Below are 25,877 nucleotides of genomic sequence, written 5' to 3' on the forward strand. Positions count from 1 at the left end.
TTCTGACAGTGCTGGCAAACTTCATAACTCATGAGCTGGAGAAAAAGATAGAGATGGAGAGAGGATGGGTGGGGGGGGGGGGAGGTGGAACAGAATAAAGCCATTTCCACTATGCAAGAAGGTCTGGTAGACATAAACAGTATCTTCGGGGGAAAGAGAAGGGAGAGAGAGAAAGACAGAGAGAGAGAGAGAGAGAGAGAGAGAGAGAGAGAGAGAGAGAGAGAGAGAGAGAGACATAGAGAGAGAGTACATATTAAATTCATATACTGCTTATACTTTAAAAGTTATAAGGCTATGGTTTTTAAGGATTAATGAGAAACTTGCCCACCTGAACACTCATATGACATAGTGCTCACAGGGAAGTTGATACCAATCCTCACGCTGGCCAATCACAGCTGATAACCTCACACTGGCCAATCACAGTGCTTCCAGTCCATGAAGACAAGGTAATGGTTGTCACTGACAATTACTCTTGCATGGCACACCTCCTTTCTATACACTGCAGCTAGACTGAGATAATATAGGCTCAACCCAGCTCCAGTTTTGCTTCTAGCTTGCCCACTGAGTGGAGTCTAGATCGGAATGGAATATAGTTAGGAAGAGGCTTCTAGCTTGATCCTATGAGTTAAAGGTCTGGCGGCTCTGTTGATGGAGGGTTAATATGGGGAGTATTTTTTTGGGGGGGTGGGGGGTGGGGGGGTAGTGTCCTATTCTGGGTGAGGAGGCATATCTTTAGCAGCTGTGCAGTCTTGTGACAGATGCTGCCTCAGAACAGAAGATCCATCAGCACTCTGGACCTGTGTTTTCCTGTCCTACATAAGGAGTCTGTCTGTTTCTGCCTCACTCTTTAACACACTGACACACACATACACACACTCAGCTGATAATGATATTCCATATGAGATGTAAATTTGAAAAACAAGCTTAGACACGCTTGTAACTCACAAACGTATGCACGCTCGCAGGCCCACACACGCATGTACACACACATGTAGCGTAAGTACATGAGCGCATGCACACATACTTGTCATAATCCCGTTTTATACATCAGCAGTATATACGAGAGCTGTGTTTGGGTGAGAGCACCGGCGTGATCTTATAAATAGTTCAACTTCGCAGTGTAAACTCTGAGAGTTTCACGAGAAGCCAAAGTCAAGATCGTACATTACATACACATATACACACACGTGAGAGCGCATACGCACATGGACCCCCCGGACCCGAAGTTTAGGTACGCAGGGATAATCCACGCGCTGCACTTCGAACCGTGTTATGTATACAGATGCCTTTATACGTGCATCTAAAACCCTTACAAGGAACCACTGCTATTTACAAACTACTCTAAGGACAACAAGAAGGGAAAGAACGATTAACGATTACAACTCTGTATTTAAAATGCTTGCAAATGTAAATTGTACGCTGCAAGATAACAAACAAAAATGTAAGCTTATCTATTGGAAACCAGTGTAAGAATATGAGACCTCCAATTAATTACTTTGTTGGTTTTGCGAAAGTGTCGTAGTTGTACTATTAGCCCTAACATTACATTCAATACCAAGATCATTTTACGGACCATGCTCATCGCTGACGAAACAGTGTAAACAATGTGACCGGAGGCTTATGTCTGCAGGACAGCCATGCCTTTAATACAGCCTGGTGTTGAACAACTGTATAATGTTCCCCTCATATTACTGAAGACCACAGTGAAGTCGAAGCAAGCACGAGGATAATCTTATGCAGGACGGATCGCGTTTCCATTCCTCTTTGAGTATTTGACATTCACATGCTCAAATAGGACTTGGCGTGGCCCTTGGGGTACTGGGTCGGAAGTATACCGTGACGGTGCACGAGCTTTCGCTACATAACCTGTAGCCTGCAAAAAGTCAAACGTACGTGCAATTGATAGGATTACACGAGAATTCCTGCGCGCAAAAGACAATTTTAAAAACAGTCCATGCGTTGGCATAAATGTCTCAGTAAAGCTCTGAGGGAACTGCAATGCTCGCCTATGCCATCACCAACACCGGCAGCGGGGAGCGCTCGCGGCGAACTCATGAAAGGTTTTGCTCCTCCTCTCCAAGACTTCAGAAGTATTACGCTAGCTCGTCCCGACTCGGGCCATTCAGAAAATACCAAGTCACTCCCGGCCGCGTCAGAGCAGGCTACGGATCTCTTCAGCATATTGTCGTGCTCTTGGTCTCCAGATTGCGCGCGTCTCGAAGCTTTGTGAGGAGCGCGAGGAGCGACCTTTCTAGTAGACATTTCCTTCGCTCTCTCAGATTTTACGGGACCCCACAGGGTCGCATTCAATTTGCGCCACATATCGCTGCTTGTCTAGGTAAGTGTTTTAGCCAACCTGTTCTCTACTGATGATTGTGTATTTGATGAAGATTTATTTAGTCGGTAATTTAATGTCATTGTACTTGCACGAAAAAGACGAGTTATAATTTATAAGTTAAACGTTTTACAGCTTGACTAGAAGCTCTGGAACGACACAGAACATAGATAAAACTTTTTGTATGTGCAAAAACCAGATCAGTAGATTATTATATGCAAACAATATGCCTGTTTGCTTTAACAATAAAACAGTGAATCATTTAGTTGGCTTCATACTTTGGGACCCTTCCGAGTTTTACCAGTGCCCAATAACACCTTACCTGCGCGAGCTTTCCTCTCCGATGCGCGCATGCTGTCGGCACGCCACGCCACTGTTTTTTCCGTACACCTTAATTCGAGTGCAGTCGGCTGTGCTCTGTTTCGGCCAACCTTGCAGACTGTTCTTGTGCAGTAGCTGTGTCGTGACATGTTTTATTACACTGACGCCGAACAGTCTTATCCCCTTTTGATTGTTTCGATCCACGTGCCGAAGTAATACGAACGAGGAGAAGGGGAAAGAGCCTAAATCAACATATTGGCAGGTACTCGCTACAATTATACATCATTCGACCCTTTATAATCTACGGCCGGAACGGGTTAGGGCTACGGAGGTCTTCTTGCAGCACGCTAGGCGATAATGGATTTGGGAATTCTCCATGTAACTGTTTTAAAACCAGTCGCCTGGCTCCGCCAAAGCATCCCCATCTCTCCCCACATGCCCCCTTTAATACCCCCAATAGCGGGGGTAGATTGGTCTGGTGCAAATCTGTTTAGTTACACGGGGCGTGAAGGAGATTACGCTCTGTTATTCCGGTTTTTAGGTCCATTATTCTTTTCTCAAATGAACCAGAGGACTTGTGGGAAACTTGTTTGTAAGTAGTCTTAAGTAGCGCCTTTTGGAACTTTGTTTGAGTGGCACTATGCGATTTTGGCTTTGACCGAGATTAATCGAGTCCTCTTCAAAGCTTCACTTTGTCTAATTTCTCTAACTCACGTTGATGAAACGCCCGTTTTACTGTTAGAACAGTATACTAAGCTTTGTATCCTATCTTAAAGTAGCATAGAAATACGTGCGACTAAGGTGACTGCTGTAGTACGTTCTGAGGGAAAGAAAACTTTTAAAGTGCAATCACAGAATATAAATGTTTGACTTAACCTTAAATGTTTAAATGTATGAACGGACTAAATGATGAATCTTGTCCAACAAATATAGATGTTTTATTGTTAAGTGCCACTTTATTTATTTATTTATTTATTTTACAGAAGGTTGTGAAACTGTCCTACAGAGCAGTGCTTTATTCCTGGGACAGGACAGTCAGGCTGACTCTCTACAGTACAGTGAGAACCCGTGTACCCTGTACCCGTGTGGGCTGTAGCTTGTTCTTAACACATCACCTACTTTTATTTCAACTTGCGTTCACCACTGCTTTGCCTGTGCTGTTGACAGCAGCCTCCACAGTTCTGCACCGTAGTACAGAACCAGAGAACCGCATGAAGCTTCAGAAATGCTGGTAGAAGGAGTTTCACAAAAAGGTGACTGGGTGGTCACAGGGAGGTGGAGGGTGCTGGCATGCTGCCAACACACCCACTCACAGGGCATGGAGTGGGCGCTCAGGCCCAGGGTGACGGATGAGCGTATGAGAAAAGTAAAGACAGAGATGGAGGGATGCGGGACAGAGTGGTCGAAAAAGAACAAGCAAACATTCCTGACTCGGTGTCTCAGCAATTTAATTAAGGGCTTGTGAGCTGCTGGAGTGGGCACTCAGAGGTGACAGCTTAAATCTCGGCCAAACACACACACGCACACACACGCACACACACACACACACACACACACACATGCATTCGTACACCCACATACACACACATGCATACATACATACACTCACTGAAACACACACACACACACACACACAGACAAAGTCAGCATGGACTAATTCCCGGGGTCAGCTAATAAGTGCTTGGGTCACGTTACCATAAAGACCAATGGGAGGGGGGCATAATCGGCGTGGAAGCTTAGCAGTTGCAGAGTTAATAACTGGATGGTAAAGGTAAAACACTGAACATGAGAAGTTGTATATACAAAAGTGTGTGCACATGCCAATGTTTATGAGAATGTCTTAATTAGTTTATGAAGAGTCACTCAAGTGTCAGAGTCAGATATCAGCAGGGTCTGTTTCTCGATGAAAACATACAGCACTGCCAAAACATGGTTTCGCCACGAACTAGGAAGCAGTCTTCCTGTTTTGTAAAGATGTGCTCACATTTCAGATCGTGGTATTCAGTGGTTTTCTTCTAGGGGCCACATATGTGTGTGTGTGTGTGTGTGTGTGTGTGTGTGTGTGTGTGTGTGTGTGTGTGTGTGTGTGTGTGTGTGTGGAGATACGTGTACAGGTGCTCCTGCCAATCATGTCTAAGTGAATTGTAAGCATTCCCTGTGAGTAGTAAAGACAACAGCATCTTCAGTGTCATCAGCATTGTGGGTCTTTACTGTAAAGAAGCTTGTAATATTAAGGGCAACTAATGGAAGTTCTTATTCTCTGCTTGTGAAGGATTACTTCTTTAATACAACCAAAACTTAGCACATATGAAGTTCTTTTTATTCATTCCTAAGGACCCTCTACATCATACTCACTACAGGATAATCATGAGCTTGGTAAAGCAAATAAAGAAACGTAAAAAGCATAAACAGCATGGCAAGCCTCAGACCCAGGCCGTAACTCGTAGGTTAGTTGGCCATGCTTAACGGCTGATCTTTGTGAACCGTTTGCTTTTTGTTGTACAGATTCACTCGAACTCCACCACATCCTCTGCATTCGTTCCTTTAAGGTCAGTCAGGACCTCAAGACAACCAGCAGTTGCCAGGTGCTCATTATTGCAGGCTAGTCAGAAAAAAGCACACAAAAAAATATGATTTAGGATGTCTTTATGCAGCTGTTGGTATGCTGCTTGGGATTTAAACCTATGACCTTCGGGTTTCAAACATGCACTCGCAACCACTGAGCCACATCTAATGAAGAGCTTCTTTTGTGAAAAGGTGTTTCCTGCACCACTCTACTCAGCCAGTATATCAGAGCCTAATTAGATGTGTGTGTGTGTGTGTGTGTGTGTGTGTGTGTGTGTGTAAACATGCATGGGTGCACGCACACACACACACACACACACACACACACACACACACACACACACACACACACACACACACACAACCATGCATGACCACTCCGACGCTTTCACTCACTCTCCCTTCTGTTCCTCTCTTAATCTCACTAATGTCTTTTCAGTATTTCCCACCTGGCAGTATATAGCACCATATAAGTTACTGTAGTCAAGATAAAATACAGAACATGTGCTGATAGTATCCATGTTACCCACTGCTGTCTGACAGTGGCTCTGGGCCCGTCTGTCCTCTCAGCTCCTCCTCTGCTCCCCCTCTGCTCATCATGTGCTCCTCCCAGATCCTCATCAGCTCCTCCTCTGCTCCGCCTTTGTTCCTCCAAGCTCCTCCCAGCTCCTGCTCCTTCTCCTGCACTTCATCCTACCTGCAATGACTCCCTGTTTCTCACCTGTGCGTCTTACATCTCCATAAACAGCCCCCTCGGGCTGCGTTAGACAAAACATGAGAACGATTAGAGAGAGGGAGTGATTAGAGAGAGAGAGAGAGAAAGAGAAAGAGAGAAGTATCTTCTCTCTGAACTGGAGCAGTGTGTTTCATGAAGGGCATGTTTTGACGAGGCAGTTCCAGACATTCTGACATCCTGTATGTGTCTGTAGCATTTCAAGGCAACACAGAGGTGAGCAATGCCTTTAAAAATAACACTATAAAATAACACCATTAGCAACAAGGCCCTATGAAATAATGCTATAAAACAACATTGAATTGTCTATCCACAAATTCCTCAGTACACTTTGCTACAGGGTAGCATCCAAAAAACCCATCATGGTCTTTCCTGTGTGTGTGTGTGTGTGTGTGTGCACAACCACTACTGCTTAGCATTCTTTGCCATTACACAGTCCCTTCAACACACAAAATTTCAGCAGATAGCATGAGTGCTTATGAAAGGTCATGAAATCATGGACATTCACTCTTGTGTTAAGGGTGAGAATGCGAGTCCTATCTTACTTTAACAGCAGCACTATTTCAGTGCATAATCAGCGGCCTCTCTCTCTCTCTCTCTCTCTCTCTCTCTCTCTCTCTCTCTCTCTCTCTCTCTCTCTCTCTCTCTCTCTCTCTCTCTCTCACACACACACACACACACACACACACACACACACACACACACATACATAATGAGACCTTGGTAGAATCAATCAGTGTGGCTGACACTGGGGGCTGAAAGAGAAGCGTATTTGTTCCCATAAGAGGTCAGTACATAGATAAAGAAACTAGGACTCAAAGATAAAACCTCTCAACCTCTCCAATGCTCTCTTTCTCTCCCCCTGTCTCTCTCTCTCTCTTTTTCTCTCTATCTCCCCCCCCCCTCACTCTCACATACACACAAACACATGCCATTCCTTCTTCGTGGTGCACTAAAACTACAAATTCTCTTTTGTGCCAGAGAGATACTAAGTTTCCTTCATGTGTATTGGTATTGTAAGCACAAAGATACTGAAGGCTTGTCATGTCAACACTTTACACACACACACACACACACACACACACACACACACACACACACACAGCAGGGTCTTTTTTCTCTTTTTAAACAGCTGTTTTGCCTCATTGATCACCCAACTGAGCTACACACACACACACTGAAGTTGTGAAGCTGCAAATGAAGAATATAGCTGCTCTGTTTGTGTGTGTGTAGTTGCGTGTCCGCTGCTTCTCTTTAACCCCTGAGGTTGTTGCTTAACCTATCAAACAGACATGTCAGGACGTGTTAGGCTCCCAGACAGACCAATCTAGTTCAGGAACCCAAGCAAGTGTGTGGAGGGAATGTGTGTTTGAAAGCTTCTGTCACTAGTCATACAAACACTGTTCCAGAACAAACAGAACACGGTGATCAGTCTGAGAGTCAAACCCTAAACAGCATCTTTGCTGTGTTCTTTCACCACTGAGAGTGACAGTTACTCAGTCACTCATATTTTCTCTTCAAGACTTCATTTCAGACCTCAGAACTGTACTGAAGTGAGATTTTCTCAATCCATCCATGTGATGGAAAAAAAGTTATACAGTTGACAATCTATATAACTGGTTAGGAGAGGACACACACACACACATGTGTTGTCACCATGCTGAGTGGAAGGCAGGATGGCAGGAGCTGGATGGAGCAGGGTGTGTGTTCCTGCTTGCTCATGGTTTGCTCTCTCTCTCTCTCTCTCTCTCTCTCTCTCTCTCTCTCTCTCTCTCTCTCTCTCTCTCTCCCTCTCTGATTCTCACACACCAAGCATATTCGGCTTCCGTCAGATAGATTAACCGCTTACTTCTGATAACCCCCCCCCCACACCCACACACACCAGACAATGTCCAGACAACACAGACAATGTCCAGACAACCCAGAAAATGTCCAGACACTACATTTGAAATCCAGCATGACTGTACTGCTGGCATGGTTGCCTGTGTGGCAGGTATGCAAGCGCGTGCAAGCGTGTGTGTGAGAGCGCGTGGGCGCGTGTGCTGTGGGTGATGTCAGTTGAAATGTCGAGCTTCATTGCGAATGTTCAGCTCGCGATGACAGGCGGCCTGCAGAACAGGTCAAACCAAAGCTGGCGTGCCTGACTCCCTGGCATGGAGGGTGGGGGCATGAGGACAGATATAAAGGAAGGGAGAAGAAAAGAACCGAGGAGGAGAAGAGAGTATATAAGCAAACGCAAACGTAAAGCAAACAGAGATGGAACTACATCAAACACAGAATTGGTGTTGGGCTGTATTATCTCCCTCTGGGAATGTGAAAGCACACACACGCATACACACACGCACACACGCGCACACACACACACACACACACACACACACGCATACACACACGCACACGCACACCCACACACACACACACACACCCACACACACGCACACGCACACACGCACACACACACACGCATACACACACACGCATACACACACACATACACACACACACGCACACACGCATACACACACACACACACACACGCACACCCACACACACACACACACACCCACACACACGCACACGCACACACGCACACACACACACGCATACACACACACACACACTCTTTGCACAGGATAGCTACAAACGTATGTATCATGGTTGTGCTGTAATTCCACGCACTGGAATAACATTTCTTATGCATAGAGACAAACACATGGAGAAGAAGTCACCGCTCCTTTCATGTCTGTTTTCATTTTCACTGCTGATTCCCCTGTTGTAGTACTAAACACGTGTTAAGTGTAACTCTCAGGAGAACCATTAATAAGTGAGACTAATTCTGCACGGCTCTGCGCAGAAGGCTGTTGGTGGCCAGGCGTCTGGACAGAGAAGTTCTGGAACACTCATTCTCAAGAGTTTATTTGGTTGTGGTTGTAGCGCAAGATTCCAGAACTCTGAACTGATTGAAGATTTGAGTTCGAGCTCTTTGGAATAAAACAATGCCAGGCATGAGCCAAAGCCCAACCCTTAACCCCCAGAACAGTGCAGCAAGGGGAATATTCTCTTTACAGTATACACAATCTAAATAGATAATATATGTGTGTATAGCTTTATACAAATAAGCAGTCAGGCTAACTGGAGGAAGCAGCAATGTTTATGTGCGTGTGTGTGTGTGTGAGTGTGTGTGTTTAGATGCACTTTGCCTGAATGCTGTAAGAGGAAATCAGACATTTCATACATGGGAGGACAGAGGTGTGAATGTCAGGTGAATAGAAAGTTAATAAGTGAAAGAACAATATGTCACTCTGTCAAATTCATAGAATACTTGAGGTCCTGTGTCTTTGTGTGAGTGCAGTAAGCAAGCTGGGTGGAGCAGAATGTGTCAGTTATGAGTTTCATTACATCTGGCTGGATGCTCCTGACCTGAGTAAGATCAGCCACACTCCCACATCACCAAGGTGTGTGTCCTCACACACCGCCACCTTGTGTGTCCATATCCCTGAATAACTGTTATTCTGGTTCTACACTGTTATTCTGGTTCCAGTATCTATGAGTCAATGATATGGTGCCATATGTGATGTTAATTTTGTGTGTGTATGTTTGTATGTGGAGTAAGACATCTATTGATTGTGTGTATATATATATATATATATATATATATATATATATATATATATATATATATACTGGTTATTATATTATAAGTGGTATTAAGGGGTCCAAAGCCTGAACCATTGATACAGAGCAGGATGGATCCGTGCTTTCATGTTGTTTATGCCAGATTCGGACCCTACCATCTGAGACTCAACAGACCAGGCCATGTTTTTCAAATCTTCTAGTATGAATTGTAGCCTGAGTTGCCTGTTCTTAGCTGATAGGCATAGCACTTGATGTGGACCTCTGCTGCTGTAGCCCATCTGCTCCAAGGTTCCACGTTTCTATCCTCTTGCAATGTCCCTTGCCTTCCCTTCTGTCCTTCTTGTCTTCTGAACCCTCGCATCGGTCGGTTATCGCCTGAACCCTCGCATCGGTCGGTTATCGCCTGCATCCTGTGAGTGTTCTGTTCTTGCTGGATAGGTGGAGCCACACGGTCCTTGAGCAGCTAGGCCTTGTATCTTATATCGCCTGTGGTGCATGCATGACTTCAGCTTGGCATTGTCTTTGGGATGTGTCCAAGAAATCACTTCAACCGGTGTGCTACAACACCTGTTGTCTGTCAATGACCCCTACTATAGGAATTATACATCTCACACTGCGAGGAGGTAGGTGTCTGTGTGTGTGTGTGTATACATATACTGTGAGTGTATGTATAATATATATATATATAATGGGGTGAGTGACATCCTATAGTGTCAGTGGCAGGTCTGAAATGTTCTGGCTCTGTTATTGCCATGTTCCTGAGAGGTCATGTTTCACACACAGACACACACACACACACACATGTGCACATATCCAGAGCAGACAGAGAGGAACCTGATCCAGGTAGGCTGTGTGTGTGTGAGACATGAAAGCAGTATTTGAATTGCGCACGCATGCATGCGAACACACACACACACACACACACACACACACACACACGGTGTAACACTAACCTGTGCAGCCCTGGGCAATACAGAATAAGCTGCTCTGTGTTTTATAGTATGTGCTTCAGGCTGGGAACCTCTTAATCCACTGAATGTCTGTCTTTGTGTGTTTAAATGGGGTTAACTCTCTCTCTCTCTCTCTCTCTCTCTCTCTCTCTCTCTCCCCCCTCTCTCACTCTGTGTGTGTGTGTGTGTGTGTGTGTGTGCGCGCGCGCGTGTTTGTGTGGTCATAAGACATGTGTTGATTTGTCTAGGGATGAGTGTGTAGCTCTGGTCTTTTGTTTTGATCTCTGTGTGTAGTATTGTAGAGTCCTGATTATATTGTGGCTTAAAACCACTCTCCACAATACAACATGGCAGCTACCCCAGACTCCGCCCTGAGATTACCAACAAAGCACATGGCAGCTACCCCAGACTCCGCCCTGAGATTACCAACAAAGCACATGGCAGCTATTTCAGACTCCGCCCTGAGTTTACCAACAAAGCACATGGCAAATGGAGCTGATTCAGTGCTCATTTTATTATTGAAAACTGTCTGTTGTGGCAAAAACTGGCTTTCCGGTTTCCAGCTCAAGTTTTAATTGTCTCGTGGACAGTTGTGTCTTGCTGACTTCTGTACTGCATTTTTTTCTATTGTAGGAGCCTATTGTTACTCTCAGTCTTAGTTCAGGCTGTGTTTCTGGAAGACTAAAATGACAGCACAGTAAGGTAATTGGGTGCTGATGATAATTATTGTTTTACATCTCATTAATATTAACTCATGACATTTACTGCTTACATCAGAAGAAGAAGGAAAAAATTTAGGCAGCATGTATGTTTCTGCTACATACTGTCACTCTGAAGCACTGGCCCAGTGCATTCTGGGTAACACAGTCCAGCTGTGCTCTAGAGTGTCTGACAGCACATGGGACTGTGTGTACACATGCACAGGCCACACCCAGCTGTTCATATACATCAAAGGCCTAACCCCTGTGACCCCTGGCTGAGATCTCCATTCCACTACAAGAGCTAAGGGTCAAAGTTCACGTTCGCTCCACCATTTGTTTAGAAAACAGAGGATTTAGTTGTTTACATAAGAGCTCAAATGTCCAGTCAGCTGTAAAGGGGATGGGCAGTGGAGGTGAACTTCATTACATGTTTATGATTTGCAATTATGCTGCAGTTCTGTTTAATGTAATGGCATCATAAGGTTTTGACCAATGGCATTGTATCAGGTGTGCAAGACTGGGGTTAGAGCTAAGATCTGCAGAGTGCTGAATGTCCAGGACTGAACTGGGCCACCCCTAGCTTTGACCACAACCAAAGTGATATTTTGGGTTGACCACACAAAAAGACACACTTCTCACACATTTGATAAGGACTACTGATGGGTTACATGAGGCTTTTTATGGTGCTACATTATAAGGAATGAATGTGTGCTGGCATATTGTGTTTATGACAAAAAGTATATATGTTATATATGTATATGTAATTTACACGTAATATCATATATATGCTATGTGTTTGTGTGTGTGACACAGGGCAGAAGGGAGGAGTAGAGAGCATAATTAGCTAATGCATCATAATTAGCTAATGATTCGGTCACATCGTGGTGTTACACCTGTTGCGAGAACTGTGTGATTCAGCTACACCTGCTTCCACTTACACAGTATGTGGGTCTCTGCCTGTAGCTCCCCTGCTGTCTCAGACAGAGACTGAAGGTGTTGAGATATTGCTGGCCATGAGTTGACAACCTCTAATATTGGGAAGAGGGGGATGAAATGAAAGAGAGAAATAGACAGAAAGAGTGATATATAGAGAGAATGAAATATAATGAGAGTCCTTATTTTCCTCAGGGAGCTCTGTTCCTCCCCCCCTAGTCAAGATGGCTTTTTAAAGTTATTGAAAAATTCCTGCTGTGTTGTTGAGATTCTGTTTTATGAGAGAGAGAGAGAGAGAGACAGGAGGGGGTGGGGAGATATGAGGGCTGCTTACCCACATTAATGAAGCAGGCTCAGATTCTGCCCCAATGTCGGGGTTGATCCACAGCCCGCCTGACAAGAAGCTCTGTTCTGCGCGTGCACACACACGTGCACGCATGCACACACGCCTACACACGCATGTACACACACATGCACATGGTTTGTGCTTTGTGACTTGGTTGTAAAAATGACTACACATACACTCTTGCCCTCTCTGTGTTGTGCTTTTTAAAGTGTCAAGTTGATTCTCTACTGTGGAATTTAGTATAACAACACAAGGCCATTGACTTCAGCCCCTCCATCAACAGATGCCTGTTATGCTACAAAACAATATACAGCAGACAGAAAGTGGATTGTGAGAGAGCAATGATGCATGAATATGAAAGATAAAGACAGCCAGAGAGAGAGAGAGAGAGAGAGACTGAAAGAGACAGAGATGAGAGAAAGTGAAGTAAGGAATACCAAGCATATGATACTTCAAAATCTTCTGCAAAGAGCTGAGTCAACAATTAGACTGGGCCTACCTATATTACTAATAAAGATGGTTTCTTGGACATGGATTATACCTAATCGTCTACTTATTTATAATATCAGTGATGATTAAAAGCTTTTTTTTTTAGTTTAGCACTAGGATGGATCTTTGTCCAGGAAACGGGCACTTAGTCTTGCCTGCAGTTTACACTAGACACTGTATATTGCGTGGCCTTGGCCTTGGCAACAGCAGATAGCAGCTATCACTAGGCAGCCTGTGCTGGATGCCTTCAGCAACCAGTCAGAGTGCTGAGCTGGATGGTGTGATGCGGCAGATTTTGACAAAGGGGCCCTTTATGCACACCATACACGAACTGAAAAATGATTTATTTTTGTGCTTTCTGTGCTGCTTATGAGCTCAGGCTAGATTAAGCATATCAGCGTAGAACAACCAGGGCCACACACAACCCTCTCTCATACACTTGTGTGTACACGTGGATGTAAGTGTAACTGAGTGGGGCTGGTATTTCTGTGGCGGTATATTGACAGACTCATATTTCACCACTGCCTACGTTTATTTGTCTGCATATTTCCTGTCTTTGCACTAGCTAGTTTTATGTTTGTGTGTGTGTGTGTGTGTGTGAGAGAGAGAGAGATTGAGAGGGAGAGTGAGAGAGAGAGAGAGAGAGAGAGAGAGAGAGTGAGAGAGAGAAAGAGAGAGAGAAAGAGAGCGAGAGAGAAAGTGGGTGACTTTTAGCACCATGGACCTAAACCTTGAATGATGACATCGCCAAGCAAACAGTGGAATCTCTGAGACAGTGTCTCTGATCCTGGCCAGGTCAACAGTGCAACCATGTACCACAGACCAGTGTAACGAGCATTGCTTTTGGCAGATCCTGAAGGGAGAGTTTCAGTCATACCGCAAAGTGGTGTCAGTTACAGTACTTGGTTGTCACTGGCAATATCCAGAAGGATCTCTCCATAATGTATATTGGGTTTATAGAACTCTCTGGCCACAGTCATAGTCTTATAAGAGGATAATTAAAATGTTGCTGTTGATTTTAAAGCCTAAATGTAAAAAAACAATTTTTTTGCATGTGCCTGAACAAACAATGTGCAGCATTTGTGTGCGCAGAGAAAATATATGTATTGTACAGGAAATTTCAGTGAGGTTCTGACAATGTTTCCTATTTTGTAGGAGATCAGTGAGACAATGATGGAGCTGAGTTCATCTGTGTGGCGAATTCTCCTGCTCCCCCTGCTGGTGCTCCCTGGGCACTGCCACAGCTCATGTCCTCAGGATTGCTCCTGCAAAAGCGAGAACTTCATCTTCTGCATCCATCGGCGTTCCTCCTCCATGCCCCTCGACGTGCCTGCCTCCACAGTCCATCTCTATGTATTCCAGAATGGCATCAGCTCCATTAAGCAGCAGGACTTTCTTGGTCTGGACAAGCTGGACCTGCTGGATCTCAGCCAGAACAATCTGGCAGAGATTCCTGATGGGGTTTTCAGTTCCCTTATATCCATGCGCAACCTGGACCTCTCCTTGAACTCCATTACCCACATTACCAAGGACAGCTTTGCCGGGCTGGTGAAGCTGGAGAGATTGTACCTCCACAGGAACCATATCCAGAACATCCATGTGGATGCATTTAGGGATCTGGAGCACCTGCTGGAGCTGAAGCTGCAGGGTAATCAGATCAATGTGCTTCCTGCTTTGCAGCTTCCCAGGTTGCTCCTGTTGGACCTAAGCTTCAACATCATCCCAGCACCTAGGCCTTCTGACCTGCAGACACCACACCTGGAGTCTCTGAAGATGGCTGGGATGGGACTTACCACTTTGGACGAAGGATTGATAGGAAGCCTGGGAAACCTCCATGAGCTGGATGTGTCCCAGAACCAGCTGGCAGGGATGCCACCTGCTCTGAAATCGGCAAAGGGGCTGATCCGCCTTAACTTGGCCTCTAACCCTCTTGGCCCGCTCAGACAAGAAGACTTCCAGAACTTGGTGGGGCTGCTGAAACTGGACCTGAGTAACCTGAACCTACACGGCTTCCCTGTGGGCTTCTTCCACATGTTCCCCAAGCTGCAGCACCTCACAGCTGCCAAAAACCCCTTCAACTGTCTTTGTCCACTGGCCTGGTTCCCCAGCTGGCTAAAAGAGAAGAAAGTGGAACTTAATCAGAAGGAAGATACACGCTGTCACTTCCCTCCTGCTAATGCTGGCCGGATGCTCGCAGAGCTGGAGCATAAGGACTTTGGCTGTCCCACCACCACTGACCTATCCAACATTTTCACCACCAGTAGCGAGCATGACACTCCAAATCCCACCACTGCATTGGGCACCACGCAGCTCCTCCCTGCTCTCTCCCCCAGCGATCCGGATCGGGAGCCGGATGACGTGAATCAGTATCTCCCACCCGAGGTCCCTGCCTCTCCAGGCAGTGTTGAGAAATATGAGGAGCTCCTGTGTCCCTCAAACATCTGCCTGAATGGGGGCAAATGCAGGTTTGACCATTGGGGGCAGGTGGACTGCTTATGCCCTCCAACAACATTTGGAACATACTGCGAGAACGAGAACGAGGTCCAGCCTCCTCCGTTGTCTCCGAGGGTCTCTGTGGTGACGGTCGCTACAGCAGAACCAGACAACATCAGCTCCCATCACGTCACCAGCACCTCCATCTCTCTGGATCTCCACCGTTACATTGAGTCTCGTCCATACATCCGCGGCATCCGCCTGACTTATCGGAACCTGTCAGGGCCCGACCGCAGACCCCTCCATCTCAATGTCCCTGCTTCCTACCCAGAGTACACACTGAGAGGGCTCCAGCCCAACTGCACGTACTTCGTATGTGCCAGTCCACTGGGGGAGCCTGTGGAAGATGCCGGGAGCTCCTGCATGGAAGCTCGCACTGCTGAAATCTTCACCCCTCCTCATGAACCCAGAATGAATAAGAGTGAACCTTCCTCTACTGCTCTCGTACCAGTGTTGGTGGCTGTGGCAGTGGTGATGGCAGTGGCCATAGTGGCGGCAGTGGTGGTGGTTTTGCAAAGGAGAAGGGCCAAATCTCCTGTGGATATGGATCTAGGCGAGCCAGCTCCTTTTGAGCTAGAAGGAGTGAAAACATTCCTGGAGAATGGGACAGGGCCTCAGAAACAGTCGGAGATCATGCCCTGCCCAACAGTGTGCCAGAACAGCAGGGATTACGCTGTCCCACTTATCCAAGAACAGTTTGCAGTCAACAGCACAGATGGCAGAACACCACCAATTTTTTAAATGCAAAAATGTGCTGCTCAGGCCTCCGGACCCTCCATTACCCCTGCTGGCAGGTGAAGCATTTTCATTGGGCAAATGAGCAGATTGCAATTACCTTAGTGTTAATTTTGTCAAAGTCAAGTGCAATTGCCAACTAAGGTATTCACCGTTGCTGAATCAAAAGTGCCTTTTCCCGTGTATAAAGAAAAGTCAGGCTTCAACTGCATTGCTCTCTAATGAAACTAGAAAGTACACGTAATGGAGTGGTATGTTTCTGAAGAGCAGCACACAGTGTTTCGCTGAAATACCTGCATTTACAGGTGCTGGTACTGAGATAATGGGGAGAGCTGGGCAAACAAAAGTAGGGTGGGAATTCGGAACACTTCTAACATATCTACCTTAAGACTTAAGGCTTTCTTCTCTGTGCATATTTTCAATTTGTGCAAGCTCCCCATTTGTTGCTCATCCTTTGCTGAGATATTGGTGATATCATGGTCCAGAACTGAGGACAAATATCAATGCAGTTATATCAGTTTAAGAGGAGACCACATTCAGTACTTGCTGACACAGAAGAATGGGATTGACTGGTTTTCTAAAAAGGACTTAGGGGTACCTGTTCCCCTAGAAACACATGCACTGACATGAGGTGGGAGTCTGTGAGGGTTTATGTTCCTTTGAGAAACCATGCACTAATTTGAGCATTTAAACTCTTTAAAAGGCCTCAAACAGAGAACATCGGTGATCGGATTTTCAGTTACCTTTCCTTTGTACTGCAGCTTCAGAGCTACCTGCCATCCTCTCCTTCTACAGGCCTTTTATAGATTTGATGTGAAAGATTGTAACATGATGAAGAGACAGTTTACTCTTTTTTGTACTTTGTGCTCTTTATGTGAAGGTTTGCTTATTCGAGCTGACATTTTTTATATCCTGAAACCTCTGACGTCATTACAAGTGCCATCTTTGTGTGTTTTGCTTTGTAATTGTAAGACAATTAGTAATTAGCAAACATTTTTTTAAACATCTAAGAAAGGCTCATTCACAGTCTTCTGTCCAGGATGTTGTTCACTCTGGCAGCATTTTATTCTATTACAGTGTAACAGATACTGAAACACTTCATTTACATTCTCACATTACCAGTTAACTGTTTTCTGGTGACAGCTGAATGTTCAATTTCCCACAGTGCTTTTTTTCATAAAACAATGGTCTAAAAAGTGAATTTAACACCTTGGTTTCATGTTTATCCCAGTACAGCTCTATGGGGAGAACTAGTCTATCAGTTCAACCAGTATAACCAAGCAAATACTCCAAATACCCAGAACAGATCCATACCTCAAAAACCTTAGTTCACCACAGACATAGTTCTGGGCAGTACTAACTCAAACTAAAGTCTGCTTTTGAAGCTCTTATCTTTTAAAAGTGCTTTTTAGACATTGTACACTCATACATTGCACAGACTAAGAACATATAGGAAAGTTAAAGTGAACTCCAAAATGAGGGTAGCGATTTCTTGCCTTCTGACTGAGCATGTTGTAGGATGTTAGTCCCAAGAGTTTGCTAACTGTGTCCGTGGCATCTGCTGACAGAAGCTATGGAAAAGGTTCAAAGCCAAGTGAACTTTGTGTTTATGTGTAGTCTGCCTGGAACTGAGAATTACGATCATGTTGTAACACTAAAGAAAGCAAAGCTTCTTTGCTGTTTGTTTTGTAGTTCAAATGCAGCATTAAACAACAGAAGAAACCCTGGTGTGGCAGGGAGATTTTGCATGAATGTGCATGTTTACAAATGTGGAGCATTTGCCAGTTATTGCACAAAGGGCTGGTTTTGCAGGCCAATATTGAGCCTGGTCTTGGACTAAATTATTTTTAATGACAGTTCCCCACAGACCATGTCATTTAGAGTCTCATACCGCAGGGTCTTTGCCCGTTGCCATGACTACATTGTTGTTATGAATACCCAGCGACCTAAGGATATTTGGCAGTAGTTTGGAAGGTCACTATAACAGCAGTGGGCATGGCCTGCATTGCCAAGATTTAATTTTAGGACATCAAGACAAGCTTTGTGGTGGGAAAGGTGTTCTCAGCACAGGAGTCTGTGGGTTGTATTGTGAAAAAACTGTTGCTCCACCACTAGGTTTGATCTGTTCCTGGAAAACCCAGCCTAGAGCGTTGTAGTAGGCTGCAGTATGAGGCAGTCAGACTAGATGGAAACAGCATTTTGGGCTCCTGTGCCACAGGTTATGGAGTTCCTCAAGCACTACCCAGTGCACACAGATGGTGCAGCACCAGGCACATCCAAACATTTAAACTGGACTGACTGGATGGCTTCAGACAGTGTGAGGGACTGAAGTAATTTCAAATATACTCAAACCCACTTTCAAGTTCACCGTTTGCTTTAGGAAGTTTATTTTTCTCTGTAATGTTTTGTGTATACAAAAGCAAGTTTATTTCCTTTTTTTTAAATGTAAAAACACATATTTGTGTTGTAAAAAAAAGTGGTGTCTTTTGAGAAAATACAAAGGGATTTAAAAAAAAAACACTTTTGTCAGTGTTCTTTCTTTCCTGCCAAAGTCTTTTGCTGACATTGTGCAATGGGCGGCAGGATGTAAAACCACAGCGTTCTGATGGTTAAATAATTCAACCTTATGGGAGAGTGGGAGAGCTGCTCTAAAAATGGTCTTTTCCTATTCATTTCCTCATTCCTGCTGAGTATAATGACACATATACAAAGGTGCTGATCCCAGACCAGCTCTCTGACTCACGGACACAAGACACATAAGGGTCCCGCCCTCGACTCTCATCTGGGATAAGCCAAAGTTGAACCCATTTCTGAAAATGTTAGGGATTAGTTTTTGTTCGAAAGGAGTTTGCTCTGTCTTGAACTGATGTTACAACTCTTCACCCCAAATTAAAGGAATAATACATCAAAATGACACAAAAGGGGCTAACTGTGGCTAATGATAATGGAAAGCTGCCTCTCGCTCATTTCAGCCACACTCGCATTGTTTGGTTGGACTTTTAAGGGAGGCCTCAGTCCTCCCGCGTACATGACAGTTAAATCTTAATGGGACTCTACTTCCAAAAATGCAAACCATGCCTCTCGCATTCATTCATTACCAGTGTGAGCAAATGTGAGTGTTATGTTTTAAGACTGATCACTCACAATCTCCCGCCGTTCTAACACCCTCTTTCTTTTCTTTTTTTTGCCTCATGCCCCCCTGCCTTTCTCTCTCTCTCTCTCTCTCTCTCTCTCTCTCTTTCTCTCTCTCTCTCTCCCTCTCTCTCTCTCTCTCTCTCTCTCTCTCTTTCTCTCTCTCTCTCTCTCTCTCTCCCTCTCTCTCTCTCTCTCTCTCTCTCTCTCTCTTTCTCTCTCTCTCTCTCTCTCTCTCTCTCTGTCTCTCTCTCTCTCTCTCTCTCTCTGGTTCTCTCTCTGGCTCTCTCTCTCTCTCTCTCTCTCTCTCTCTCCCTCTCTCTCTCTCTCTCTCTCTCTCTCTCTCTCTCTCTCTCTCTCACCATTCTTGCTTCCCTGCTTGAGTTCTGCTGTGTTTAGCATCTATGGTAACAGAATAAATGGTTTGATTAAGGTCAGTCTGTAGAGAGAAGTCAGCCCTGAGGTATGTGAACCATGCAACAGCGATGACAGAACACTAATAAAGGCCAGCTACCTACACGCAGGCACACAAACACCCACATACACACACTTACACTGTTGTTCAAAGAACCTCATTGCTTGATAGAATATATCTCAGAAATAAATATGTTTAATAACTGCACAAAAAGTACTGACACGGCAAAGTTTTTGGGCCCAGTCAGTTTTAATTTGTACCATATACCACAACGAATAAAAACCTGCCTGTGATGCAGACTGGTTTGCCATATTAGACCCCATGACTGCCAAGACAGTTTGGAATCTGAGCACTTTTAGATAAAATCATCTGTACCCTTATACAATGTAGACAATTCCCACAGTTAACTAATGCTACCTGTAGATATTATAGGTATTTATAATATTAAACTAATTCAACTATTTATATAGCTAACTGGTTAGCTATCTAATTATCAAACGACTGCTCATGTTACACTTGCTGAATAACGGTAGCTAGCAGCAACTTCACGTAAGCTTATATCACTTATAAGAGCTACATGAAAATCTTTACTTAACTAATAAGCAAACACCACACAAAGTTTTTTTCCCCAGCTGTCAAGCCAGTCTACAGACAGGATGTTTAGGCACTAAACAGTGTTTAGAATCAGCAAGGTGTGAGACAAACTGGTGAACCACGCAGGTTCTTGTTTTATTGTGCTCCACCGAGCCAAGTTTTTCTGACATTAGGAATTTTAAAACAGCCCAGGGATATCCTTACAAATAGGGTGCAGGCAAAATGAGGTTAACAGCCTGTGGCCAAATGTATAGTTTAGATAAGTGAAATTGCAGACAGGCCTATAGGCCACTCCCAGCACCTGCAGCCACTATGACACGGCCACTGGGCTAACAAGACATTTAGGACCAAACATTATTAACTGACCCACATACCACATGCCTTCACTGCTGTAACTTGTCTGTACGTGGATCACATGACCCTTACCAATCCCACTTATCAACCCCACGCCGACACTGTGTACCTGTACCTGGATCACATGATCCATACCTAGGCCAATCCCACACCAGCGCTGCCAACTGTAGGCAGCTAGCTATTAAAGGATATTAAAGGTTCACTTTAACATTAAGAAGAATGTGTGCAATTAGTTTCTTGGCAGAAGATCCATGTTAGGTACTGCAGGAATGTCTCTCAGCTTGCAGCTAAACATCAGTTTAGGCTATGATGGTTTGGCAGTGTGCTAACTGTAACTGAGCAATGACCTCTCATTAACAGTGGAGAGATGCAAAAGTGATACAATACATTGATACAGTGGAGTAACAACAAGGGACTTTGATTTTATATTACAGAGGCCATAAAAGAACAACAGCTATGGTCACCCCCAGAACTTAAGTCATACATTTCTGCAAATCTGTAATTGTGACACTGTCTTAAGCAGAACTCATTTACATTAAGATGACACTTTTATCCAAAGCAACAATTATGACTGAACACAGCTTGAGCAATTGATAGTTAAGGGCATTGCTCAGGGGCCCAACAGTGACATCTTGGTGGTGGGACTTGAACTGGGAAACTATCAATTACTATTGCAGTAGTACCTTACCTACAGAGCTACCAATAGCAGAGAAGGAAAATATTCTGAAACACTTCCCCATAGTAATGCAGAATAATTTTACTTTATAGGATAATGTAAAATAAGAAATGTATTTTTAATGGGCGTGGCAGATACATGAAGCTTAATGGGAGAGAACTGAAGTTCAGTGCTAGGACTGGGATATTGCTAAAACATAATGGATTTAGCAGTACTGTCTCATCACAAATGTAAGTTTAAAATAATAGAAATGCTACATTATATGCATCAGTGCCAAAACTCTTAATTCCTCTTAATATGGTTGTAACATATGAATGCAAAGAACTGTACAAAAAGTAAGTGTAGAGAGTGAGGCCCAAAGTCTTTTAAACTAGTGGGGGTGTGAGTGACAGAACAGTAAGAGAAGGAGTGGGTGGAAGATCCGAAGGCTAATTCACTGCTTCCACTCCCCACTCCTGAACCAACCCCCCCCACTCCTGACCCAACCCCCCCCACTCCTGAACCAACCCCCTACTCCTGAACCAACCCCCCCCACTCCTGAACCAACCCCCTACTCCTGAACCAACCCCCCCCCACTCCTGAGCCAACCCCCCCCCCCCCCACTCCTGAACCAACCCCCTACTCCTGAACGAACCACCCCCACTCCTGAACCAACCCCCCAGGATAATGTTGGGCCAACATTTTTTTTAATGCTGTATGAAACCACATGGCTACACATGTGACAACAAGATGTGACTTCTCAATAAAATATGCCTCCCTGTCCCTTCCATAAACCTGTGGCCAGTACATAAGGGAAAACATATACATGAAACAGAACTAAGATGAAGTGACAAATGTAAATGGTCTGTGTACATGCATTTCTCATCTGCAGGACTAGTGAGGGCTGCTGAGTGTTTGGGGAGAAGCGGAAAACAGCAAGTTTTATTTATTCAGAAAAATCTGGTGCTAATAAACCGAGAGCAGGGTTATTGAGGGTTAGAGAGTGGGGGCGAGATAGAGATAGAGAAAAACAGGGTGAGTAAGGTATTGTCGGGGGAGGAGGTGGAACTCAAGTGGATACTGATGGTTGGATTTGATAACAGCTTATATTGGCCATATAACCCCTTCCCCTACACACACACACACACACACACAAACTCACATAAACTCACATACACAAATACACATCAACTTGAACACATAAAATAAAAACACACACACACAGAAAGCGCGCGCGAGAGAGAGAGAGAGAGAGAGAGAGAGAGAGCACCAAGTGCTTGCAGATATGTGACTGCCGGTCAAACCCATACTGCCATATGCAGCCAATATACACAGCTAGAGAGAGTGAGGCAGAACAAGAGGTGGAAAAAATGAGAGGAAAAAAATAAGAAAAAATCAGTTCAGCAAGCAAAAGGCTCAGAGAATCAAAGACAGAACCGGGAGGAAGAAGAGCAGGAAACATCAAATGAAATGAACTGCTTCATTAGGCTTGAGGACGTTTTAACTACATAATATGACCTCCGAAGGTAAATGGCCAGCGACTATCAGAGGACAGCAACGCTTTGTAGCACCAGCTGGTAATAGGGGATGGGATGGAGTTTACCTGTCTAATTCAGTAAGAGTGCTGACCTGGGGTCAGTTTGTGCCTTTTACTCTGCATGTGGATACAATTATACATGCAAAATTGTGTAGCTTGTAGAGATCAGCAGTCAGATAAAACATGTTTATGGCTATGCAGCCATGTCTAAATCGACCAGAACTAAACTTAGAGATAAGCAATGTGGCCAATTTTTCCACCCGGAACCGAAATGTTCTGAAAGTACTGCATACCCCAGAAGCCCCACCACATGGCAGATAGGCTGAGAGGGCCTGAAACACGAGGAGGAGGATCCTTCTTGTCACACATCCCGCTCTGCTGACCCAGCATGCCACAGGAGAGGAAAAGGGAGAAGAGGAGAGGAGGTGTGGGGGGTGTGGGGCTGTGGGGAGGGAGGGTGGAGGAGCTGTGGTTTGGGCAAGCACACTGTTTGATTAAGGCAACAAAAGCCAGGAACGTTCAGTCCAGCTGTGTGATGTTTTTTTGCAAACAGACAATCCTTGATGGGACAGGATCACCGAGTGTGGACTGACACACACACGCACGCGCACACACACATAGAGCACAGGATTGGGCAGGATTACTGTGCACTCACAGAGGTGCATTTATATACATCACTACTGAGCTGGGATAACCTCTTAACTCAGTACTCGAATCCTGTGCTTATTGAACAAGAAATAAAGAGCAGACAAGAAGCCAGAGTTGTTATCTGATCCCACAAACTCCAAAGCCCTTGTCCCATTCCATGATTCCAACCTTTCCTATTACTCCAACTTATTCACCCCAATCTCACCCTGATCTGGGTGACAAAGCCCTCCACACACACCCTGTCGCCCAAGGGCTTGTTTCCTATATGACCTCTCACCTCTGAGTTGACCTCTGACTCTGCAGGAATGGAGTGTGCTGTCATGGCCTGTCTCACACATCACACACATGCAAACTTGTCCACGTGCAGCCGAGTGTGTGTGTGTGTGTGTGTGTGTGTGGCGGGGGAGGCTTTAGGAAGCAGCAGCACCTGAGGTGTTTCCGAGGTTTATTCGGAGCTTTGTAACCACAGGGCTTTTATCAGCCCCTTGCCAGGCCAGTAAGGAGTCTTCTCAGTCTCCTGAGGCACAGTATGAGCAAAATATGAGCACAGTATGAGCAAAATATGAGATCTAATTCAGTTAAAAGCTTTACCACCCACCTTACAAAACCCCCTTTTATGGCTGCTTGTCATGTCAAATAAAGGGCAAGTTAACACATGCCAAGGCCTGGGTGTATGTGTGTGTGTAAATATGACAATATTTAAAATGGAGAAGTAAGCAGTGAATAAAACAGTGGCCAAAGTGCCAGACTCCACACTGAATCCGAATGAATGCCAATTAAACATTTACATCAAAGAGATCAATTAACAAACACCATGCAGATGGTTTTGCGTCAGTCTTAGGACAGAACTGACAAACAGAAAGACCCTCTGGACCCTAGTAAGAGCCTAAAGTGAAGCACTTTCCCATGAAGCCGTGCTCCGCACCCCCAAACTGGCGGCAATGGTCCTATTGTTGCTCCATTATGAAGTGTAGGAAGACCATGAGCCCAGCATCCCAGCATCCCCTCTGAGAGGCTGAAAACCTATTGCACCATCCGACACTGCCTACTGTAATGCATAACAGCCACACACACACACACACACACACACACACACACACACACACACACACACACACACACACACACACAAACATATTTATACACACACCCATACATGCACACACTTTCACACATACAAAATGTTGGCTGGCACATGTACAGGGCAGAGTAAGGTCAGTTTGTCTGTGGGAGATATTGGTCATCCCAGGATGGAGAGAGGCTCTGGGCTGGAAGAGTCAGGTCTGCAGGGGGGTTGAGCTGTGATGAGGAAATGTTGGAGCGGGATGTACTTGGACACAGAAACAGATGTGTGAACTCCCTCTCTCGGTCCTTGAGCAATAGAAAAGTATACATAAAACAGGTACTGATCTTAGAATGTAGCTCGTAGTGTGTATAATTTATGTCTGTAGACTGCTTTAATGTCATATTCCATGTGCTTTATGGATATTCTGTTTCTGTGGGATAAGTTGCTGAACCTATTAGATATAGTTTGTCCATTATGATTCTGATTTCCAATAACTGTTGTGGCATTTCATTTATATTCCATTTTATTTGTAATGTTTTACCATTTTATCATGTAATGATATTCATTAATGTCCTGTACAGTTCATAAATTTGATCTAAAAACACTGATTTAATAATAAGTACGAAAACAACTGCCAAATGAACAAGTGTGAATAAGAAAGAGTCATTTTAAAAGCAGGACTGTCAAACTCTTTAAATGCTTGGATAAACTAAGTTAGGACCTCTTAATTCTATGCTAAACCATGTTAAACCAGTCTAAAAGATTCAGTAGTGATGACATCATTGTATGTAATATGCACACCTGTTAGAAGGGTCTAACCTTGTATGGATGAAGGACCAAAAAGCAGAAGCATTTTAGAAGCTGTCGCAGCACATGTATGTAAGAGGGTTATGTCATTTTCTCCAGAATTGTAATATCAGTAGATTTTAAAAGCCCTTTTTTCTCATCTTCTGTCTCCACTGCCCATATGGAACTCGTAGTCATCTAACCAGCTTAACACCGGCCAAATAAGTGTAACAAATGCACACACACACATGCACACACACACACACACACACGGCTTGGTCTCTGCCAAACTAGCCACCATCACTCTGGTGGAATACATACAGGGTACTGGAAGAGAACAAGTGCAAATCAGTGAAATGAAAAGCAGCAGTGTGATTTTGTTTTGAAAAGGAGAGAGAGAACAAGAAAGAAAGAGGGAGGGAGAGAGAGAGAGAAAGAGTGTGTGTGTGTGTG

At 44.6% G+C, this 25,877-nt stretch overlaps 1 protein-coding gene across 3 annotated transcripts; it reads left to right on the top strand.

The window, feature by feature from the left end:
• The first annotated feature begins 1,840 nt into the window (after positions 1-1,840).
• On the top strand, positions 1,841-18,753 carry vasna (vasorin a). Of its 3 annotated transcripts, none has more exons than XM_027015399.2 (2): positions 1,841-2,338; positions 14,165-18,753. In XM_027015399.2, the coding sequence occupies exon 2, from the start codon at positions 14,180-14,182 to the stop codon at positions 16,241-16,243; it is 2,064 nt and encodes a 687-aa protein (XP_026871200.2). In that variant the 5' UTR covers positions 1,841-2,338; positions 14,165-14,179; the 3' UTR covers positions 16,244-18,753. The 3 variants fall into 3 exon arrangements, with proteins under 3 accessions (XP_026871200.2, XP_026871201.2, XP_026871202.2); XM_027015400.2 differs by lacking the exon at positions 1,841-2,338 and adding an exon at positions 3,174-3,248; XM_027015401.2 differs by lacking the exon at positions 1,841-2,338 and adding an exon at positions 3,690-3,714.
• Positions 18,754-25,877: the final 7,124 nt, after the last annotated feature.

Source organism: Electrophorus electricus, chromosome 21, assembly GCF_013358815.1.
Source record: "Electrophorus electricus isolate fEleEle1 chromosome 21, fEleEle1.pri, whole genome shotgun sequence".
Classification (NCBI taxonomy): Eukaryota; Metazoa; Chordata; class Actinopteri; order Gymnotiformes; family Gymnotidae; genus Electrophorus; species Electrophorus electricus.

Coding starts and splice junctions, on each gene's coding strand:
- vasna (XM_027015399.2), top strand. CDS start 14,180: ATGATGGAGCTGAGTTCATCTGTGTGGCGAATTCTCCTGCTCCCCCTG.